The following is an 8,209-nucleotide window of genomic DNA, read 5'->3' as shown; positions in this document are numbered from 1 at the left end:
TTTTTTTTTTGCAACACTGTTACACTATTCACACATATTTACCTTGTGGTCCACTATGACCCTCAGATCCCTGTGTTGTGTCGACAGGAGACATTCTCCGGCTGACTTACCATCTGCATCTCAGGAAGACGGCTTACAGATGTCAACAGGAGAATGCTTTCCCATCATCTTAGCAGATCTTTACCAGACCCACTAAATCGACACCTCTACATTGATCGCAACAATGCTGATTTAGCCAAGAGTATAGACAAGCCCTCAGCCTGAGCTTCACTTTATTAAAGTTCTTTGCTCTGGGGATTTTTTTAGGGTTTTTTGTTTTTTTTAATAGTCCTAACATGAGACTGGGGAGAACAGGGGCTTGAGGACCATATAGTATCCCCTTTGGGCTTGACCTAATGAGATCTGTAGAGGGGAACCCCACTTCCACAGCACCTCCTGGGAGAACTGGGAGAGTATTCCATAGTCTAACAGACCTGTCAGTTAGGACACGTGACTTGATAGGCAACCTATATTTTCCTGACCTCAGTATCATCCCTCAAGAGCATCCAGACTGTAAGGTTTGAAATAGAATGAAGCTATTTTGTGTTACTGTCTCTTTACCTCTCTCTCTCTCTCTCTCTCTCATTTATCTGCCTCAGCTGAGTCACAACTGATTCTCCCACTCCTGGTCCCAGTCTTCACCATCATGCTGATAGCATTTGGCTGGTGCGGTTATAGATGCCTACTCAGGTAAGTGTGCACTGGGAGTTGAAGATATGCCAGGCACATTGGTAGAGTGAGTGCAGGGAGGTGCTGCAAGGCACACCTCTATCCTAGGGCTTAGTTGAGCGGGAGATATGCCTGGGGTGCAGTGCAGAGCTCTCTCCATGTTGACCAGCAGCTTGAGTGTAGGGCCATGGAGTTTCAGGACCTCTGTGTTGACAAGGGGGCCCAGGGTAAAGCTGTGTGTCTGGTGGAGCCTCCCCACAAGAGAAGTGACCCTGAAAACTCTGTCTTATTACAGCAAGAAGAAAAAATGGGAGGAAAAGATTCCAAATCCTGGCAGGAGTCAGCTGCTCCAGAGCTACCTCCAGGTAAGAGAGAGCTGAGCTTTCCCCTACTACACTTTGACCTACTCCAGCTGTAAGAGTATCTCAGCCCTCTGGTCAGATGACTTGACAGAGTCCTGCCCCTTCTGGCCAACTGAGTTCTTTACCAAGTCCAGTAGAACTGTAAACAAAACCAAACTCTCAGCCTAGCTGGGCTCAGCTGGCCACCTCGGCCTCACAGGCCTGCCTCCACTCCACTTATCTTCACAGCTTGTCTCCAGGTCCTCTGCTTTCAATAACCCCGCTGTCCAGGGGCTGGCACTCTCCTTCCCTCGCTCAGGGGCTCAGGCAGGTTAGTGCTTTTCAGGGCCCCTGTCTCCTGTCAGGCTTCCTACTCACCCCTGAAGTAGCCTGTCTGCTCTGCCTCCTCTCTCGCAGGCTACTTCCCACCTCCTCTACCCTGGGTCTCCTTCCTCCCACTAGCCTTGCTCAGCTCTTTATGGCCACAAGCCCTTCTCATGCTCACCTGGGCTTTATTTCTAATTGGCCTGGCCCATCCTCCAGGTTCAAGCAGGCAGGTTAATTGGCCTCTCAAGCCTTTACCCTTTCACAGCACCTGTAGGGTAAATACCCCATTACATTGTCTGAGGACACTGCCCATCGGTGCATCGGAGAAGCCCAGGAGATGGCAGTATTTTTGCCACTGTGTTTTACCTTGCACTTGTGAGTGTTCCACCTCTGGCTAATACATTATGGCAATTATTCAATTTTGAACAGGGCAGCACCCACCTCTCGCAGGTGCCCCCTTCCTGGTTGGGTATGACCCTGCTTTCTTTTCAGTTCTTACATGATGTGGCACCTGCCTCTCACAAGAACCCTCTGCCCCCGCCCCCCGGCCAAGTCACACGCACTGTCCCTCCTTCGGGGATGTACAGTCTCTAGTTCTTGCTCATGGCCCTGGTATGGGGCTGTGGAACCAAGGCTTCCCCCTGGAGGCACTGCCTTCTTTAACAGCCCAAAAGGGGCCCGTCTCGATATCCTCAGTTAATGTCTTTTTGGCAGCTCTTCCTGGGCTCAATCTTCAACCAGATCAGCAGGGTCCATCATGGTACCCTTGCCTGATCTAGCTAGATTCTGGGCTCAGTCTGCCCACACTGAGCTGCCCATGGTCCTGCTACTCTTCCTGCCTAAGGTGACCAGATGTCCTGATTTTATAGGGGACAGTCTCAATTTTTGGGTCTTTTTCTTATATAGGCTCCTATTACACCCCCCCTCGATTTTTCACACTTGCTGTCTAGTCACCCTATTTCTGCCAGCCATGCACCCACTTCTCCCTCTTCAAACTCCAGGCAGCAACTGACTGCTATGCCCCATGCTGCTTCCTTTTGTATGGCCCTTGTGCCCCCGATTGGCCACTCCAGCAGCCCTTCTGATTAGCTGCTCCCCTGAAGCCACTCTAGACTGCCTGGAGGACTTCTCCTCTGCTCTTTTCTGGGGTATAGTGAGGCAGGGCTACGAAGTCTCTAGAAGGAGGCCTCCAGACCTATTCCCCCCCCATCAAAGGGCCAGTACCCAGAAGCAATGTTGCTCCCACTAGGGGTTAAAGTGCTACCACACACTGTGGTATCTCCACTACAGGGAATCTGCCCTCAGGGAATCACCCTCTGTCTGCCCGGAGTGCTATCTGCCCTTGTCTCTTTTCAGAAAATACCGCTCGGGATTCCGCTGCCAAGCAGCCAGCTGGACTTTGGCAAGCAGAGCCCTTCTGAGAAGACGGACCTGGCCAGCTGCATCCAAGTGCTGGATGGGTGAGTGATTGGTGCACTGCTCACTGGTGATACTCTCCAAGACGTTACTCAGTGATGGTGGCATCTCAGTTCCTGTGGGTGGCTGACCCATCAGGGAGGGGTGGCAAATGTAACTGGTGTAAATAATAAACCTTGGCAAATCTTCCACCTGCCCATCTGGAAATGTCAATGGATGGACTTGCAGCCCCTGGTCTCCCTGACTCCCAGGAAACACCAGTCCCAAACCCTGAGCCCTTCCTCCCTCATCTCTCTTTCTGAAAATGGGTTTGCTTCAATGCCCTTGATTTCCCAACCAGGAAATGGAGGTGGATAAGCTCCCACAGCACAGATACACACACTCTCCCTCCCCCACATGCCCTAACTCCCTGTCATCTGGAAAGGAGGCCCCCACCACTCTTGGGGCCAATTCTGGCTCTGGCAGCATACAAAAGCCAGTAGGAACTGCAGTAGGCCAGAGACTAATTTATCCAATGCAGAAGTGTGGGGTCAATGTAAGAAGCCCAAGACTGCCCTCCACACAGCTCCTGGTGTAGGGAGGTTGTGCTCTGTGCTGTGAGGGATTCTGGGTTAAGAAGAGTAGCCTGAGGAAGGCTGTATTCAGTTAGAATAGCCTGAGTCCCAACTTGGAGACTCTTATAGCTGTACCCCTTCTCCCAGGGCAGCGGTCGGCAACCTTTCAGAAGTGCTGTGCTGAGTCTTCATTTATTCACTCTAATTTAAGGTTTCGCGTGCCACCGATACATTTCAATGTTTGTAGAAGGTCTCTTTCTGTAATTCTATAATATATAACTAAACTATTGTTGTATGTAAAGTAAATAAGGTTTTCAAAATGTTTAAGAAGCTTCATTTAAAATTAAATTAAAATGCAGGGCCCCCCAGACTGATGGCCAGGACCCGGACAGTGCGACTGCCACTGAAAATCAGCTCGTGTGCTGCCTTTGCACCCGTGCCATAGGTTGCCTACCCCTGTCCCAGGGCTTAGAGGGCTGCAGCCAGAGATCCTCTCCCCTTCCAGGCTGGGGACAGGAGCATTTCACCCCCCTTGAGCCGCCTCTAGCCACCACAGCCCCTGGCTGCCAGCGCAAGCCTCAAACTCCAGGCCACCAGAGAAGCTGAGCCCCTGCCGGCTTCAGGGAAGAGGGGGAGTGAGGGCGTGGCCTCGGGGTGGACCATGGGCAAGGCCACAGCCCAGGTTAGGGGAGGCTTAGTCTCCCCTGGCCTTTGATACCTGCCACCCATGGGTGGGTGCCCAGCCATCACTGGTCACTTTTGGAAAGCGCAGGCCATTATTTGCATTTGTTTGAACCCCCATCTCTCCTTGCCTGCCCCTCCCTTTTGCTAGCTTCTATCTTAGTGCCTGTAAGCTCCTTGGGGCATGGACCATGTCTTTTTACAATCTCTGCCAAGTGCCAGGCAAAGGTCTGGTGCTATACAAATGTGGGTGGTGGTGATCATGGTCTCTGTAGGGTGATGTGCTGCTTGGGGCCCCTAGACTCCAGAAACACAGAAACTGCCAGACTGGGTCCAGCCAATGGTCCATCTAGTCCAGTATCCTGCCAGGAACAGATACCGGTACCAGCTGTTTCAGAGGAAAGCACAAGAAATTCTGCCATAGGCAGTTACGTGATAATCTGCCCCCCCGGGAAAGATTCCTTCTAACCCCCAAGAGACCTTTCTCCCAGGGGGCCCTCAGCTCCACTCCCTGTCTGTAAGTGATGTTCTCTGCAGAGTGACATCTCTGATTCCTCTTGTTTCCCTCTTGCAGACCGATGAAAGTTAGTTCAGCAGAGCTCCCTGGAGCCGTGGCTGATAGGATGATGTGCTTCCTTGGTGCACTGGACCCAGAGAACCCATATCAGACTCTTGAAATGACAACTCCAGCTCCACATCCGGCAGCCCCGTCTGGCTGCCATTCAAGTCAGGGCACCAGTCAGTCCCTGTCGCCAGCCTCGCTCCCCTGGAGGAGCAGTGCTAAGGTCACTGCTTCTCAGGCACCCATGTCCTGCTTTGACTTTAATGGTCCATACTTGAGCCTCCCCCGTGGGTGCTCCCTGCCTGACATTCATCAGGACCTGGAAGATGCCCCACTGGGAACCAGGGAGAGGCTAGTGTCCCTGGAGTACGTGTCCCTACCCGAGGGGTCCCCTTCCCAGACCCTGCTGGTGGGGGAGGAGAGAGGAGAAGCTCAGCTCCACTCTGTCTCGTTTCCTGTTCAGAAAGAGATGAAGCAGCCCCTTGCTGGAGGGCAAGAAGGGCCACAAGACCAGCCAGCAGGTGAGGAAGTGGTGCAAGGGGACTCCGAAGGTCAAAGGGCACCAATTGCTGCCATCTTAAACAACTCCTGTCAGAAATTGCCATCAGGATACGTCACCACTGAAGATCTGTCACTGATGCCAGCAAGAGACTCTGCCCATCTGTCCCCTACACTGGCCCCGCCAGAGGTAATTGTCACTGCTTCTGGCATGTTGTCATCCAACCCACAACTGCCCCACGCCATGGAGAGCACCCCTAGCCCTGAGTTGGGCCCTGAAAAACTTTGTGTCGCAGTCCCACTTCTGCCTCCAGCATCAGCCAATCTCTCTGGAATTGAGAGCTATGTTATGTTCCCCAATGCTCTCTCTGGCACCCCAGAACCCATCAGTGTTCCCCCAACCATCCTCTCAGAGGGGGTTGATTTAGCTAAACCAGAGCCTGGGCAAGAGGACAATGTGGTCATGTTCAACCCCGACGGAACCGGGCCAGTTTTTCTACGTCAGGTGGGGGAATACTGTTTCTTTCCCAGCCTCAAACCTGGTGAGAAGACCCCCATGGGTGAGAGAGACCCCCTGGCTGATCAGACATTAGAAGCCAGACAGGCATTTGGAAAACCGCCCTGTGATGGAGGATCTGTCAATGGCAAGCGAGAGCCTGCACTTCACATGCAGGCCATTCAACTCTTCAAAACCCTGAAGTGTGACGATTACTTTGTGTTGCCTCCATGGTCAGGACAGGAACCGGCTTTCGGGGCCAAGGAATTGTGCTAGTGCTGTGAGAGGACTGGTGAGGGCAAGAGAGCAGGTGAATGGATGAAAAGTCCCCCATTTGAAGCATGTTGCCTCTTCTTGTCATCACTGTTTCCCCTCCCGAACCCAGGTAGGAAAAACACAAAGGGCAATTCTTCTTCCCAGCCCTCCTTCTTCCAAAGTGGGTGGCAAATGTCAATAAGTACCATGTCCTCCTCAGCTGTATCAGTGTCCTTGGCTAGAGAAACCAGGAAACCTATCCCCATGGGAGAGATCTGCTCACCACACAGATCTCTAGTCCTCCTGCCATTATCATGTTAGTCTTGCCATGCTTCTGCTGCAATGTAATGTTGAGTTCAGCGCAAACTTCATGGCATGAATGATCAAATGTCATGTCATGGATAAGATTCTGGTGCAAGCACCTGGACTGAAATGGCTCGCATTCTGAAAACAGATCTCGTTTATTTAGAGATAATACCCATCCAGAAGAATTAGTGTTGGAAGGATGTAGATACCAAGGAGGGACTGGAATTGTTAAGAATAGGACAAAGTGTGTCGGAGTAAAGGGGTGAAACAGCAATGGGGAAACTTGGCTGCAGCTACAGAAACCTTTCCTATCTGTGACTCTATCCTGCAGAATAATGTCTCTAGGGAGTTGGTGGAAGCCCCATCACCAGAACACACAAAACCAGACTGGACAAAGCCAGGGAGGATATATATTATTGCAGGGAAAACTGGGGTTGGGGCAGGGGAAAGGTTGTGCGGGTGGACAAACTATGGTCTAATGGATCTCTTCTATCTCTAATTGCTCAAATACTATGAGATGCTGGATTCCCAGTACACTGGCTGTTTGTAGAAGACAGTAGTAGCTAGCCAGCTGCTTTGGTGAGTGTTAATGGTGCCAGGGAAAGAGAACTCGGTTCTTTCCTGTTCCTTTCTGCAAGGGAAAAACATTAGCTCAGAGCTGCCACCCAGTGATCAGACCTAGCAAAATCATCTCTCAATCCATGGATCAGCTCTGACTGTTACTGATTGAGTTAGATGTTTCACCTGCCAGGTAGGATGTTTGAGTCTGACTTTTGTGTATTTGTGTGACATGGCTGATAACGGGAGTGTAGTGGGGCAGCTGCCCCACTCCAAAGTAAAAGGGATTAAGAGCAGATGAGGGAGGCTGGTGAGGTAGTTGGCCCCAGGTGTGGCTGGCTTTATCAGGCCACAGCTGGCCCTGATAAGAGGGCTGAAGGCCAGGAACTACAGAGGCATCTCCCTCTAGTTTTGGAGTGGGAAGAGCTGTCTGTCTGGGAGCAAGATACCTGAAGTGAAGCAGTGCTGGGGAAGGGCAAAGGGAACTGGGGAGCTCCAGCCTAGTAAACCCCCAGGCTGCAGACCTGGGTGAAGGCTTACAAAGATACTGAGGCTACAGAAGTGTAGCCTGGGAGTAGGCAGAGGCAGCTGGTCATAACCCCTTGCCAATGATGAGTGGCCATTACAGACTGCAGTTTGCCCCAGTGAGCAGGGGCTAGATGATGGCTGGCAGTAGTCACTGAGGCAAGGTGGGTTTAGAGGGTTGGGGGTTCCCTTGTGGAGGGGAGACCCAGAGAGTGGGGGTACTGCTGGGGCAGAACCCTGAGATAAAGGGCAACGGGGTCCAGGGCCAGTTGCAGGTGAGACACCGGCCTACAGAGGGCACACCATATGCTGGAAAAGAGTTAATTCCCACGTGACCAGCCAGAGGTGCCGCTGCAGTGAGTCTCAATCCGCTACAGGGAGAAAAGGGCAGTTCTGGGAGTATGTTTCTGTTTTTTTCCTGCTATGTTAATTGGATGCTGCCAGACCTGCATTGTTCAGTGTAATTCTTCTTTTGGACAATTTAAATTCTGATAAACTCATACATTTTTAAACTTTAAGATATGTGAATAGTGAATTGATTGCCCTTGAAAGTAAGGGGCCAACAGCACTGCCCTCAGGTTGACCAGAGCGGAGATAGATGCCATCCCAGCCCAACTCATTTCTGGCTTGTTGCACACCTTGTTAATCCAGCCCTGAGCCTTTCCTAAATAGAGCAGGCTACATTTGCCAGTCTGTACTGTGGTTTTGTTATGTGTCTTTTGTGACAGACCCAGGCCAGTGGGGTACAGGAGTCTGGTAGAGGGCAAATATACTGGTCACTGGCTGAGTAGTTTTCTGTTCCCTGAGTGACCAGAGCAGGGGCTGCACTAGCAGGGCCAGCTTTAGGAAGTGCGGGGCCCAATTCGAACATTTTTGGCGGGGCCCTGGCAGGGATGATGTGGAAAAAAACCCCCCCTTTCATGTATTATTTACTTTCCATAACTATATATATAATAAAATTATATATTATGTACAATGCATC

At 51.3% G+C, this 8,209-nt stretch overlaps 1 protein-coding gene across 1 annotated transcript in view; it reads left to right on the top strand.

Moving 5' to 3' along the window:
• Nucleotides 1–8,207, top strand: part of CSF2RB (colony stimulating factor 2 receptor subunit beta) — a 29,227-nt gene extending 21,020 nt beyond the window's left edge. Inside the window, exons 11-14 of the mRNA XM_032779206.2 lie at nucleotides 639–729; nucleotides 1,004–1,073; nucleotides 2,733–2,836; nucleotides 4,602–8,207. Of these exons, the coding sequence (XP_032635097.1) occupies nucleotides 639–729; nucleotides 1,004–1,073; nucleotides 2,733–2,836; nucleotides 4,602–5,859 (1,523 nt within the window). The 3' untranslated portion in view covers nucleotides 5,860–8,207. The remainder of the gene's footprint in view (nucleotides 1–638; nucleotides 730–1,003; nucleotides 1,074–2,732; nucleotides 2,837–4,601) is intronic.
• The last annotated feature ends 2 nt before the right edge of the window (nucleotides 8,208–8,209 follow it).

The sequence above is a fragment of the Chelonoidis abingdonii genome, chromosome 1 (assembly GCF_003597395.2).
Source record: "Chelonoidis abingdonii isolate Lonesome George chromosome 1, CheloAbing_2.0, whole genome shotgun sequence".
NCBI classification, from domain to species: domain Eukaryota; kingdom Metazoa; phylum Chordata; order Testudines; family Testudinidae; genus Chelonoidis; species Chelonoidis abingdonii.
The sequence above is the reverse complement of the archived record's forward strand: the minus strand, read 5'-3'. Positions and strand labels throughout refer to the sequence as shown.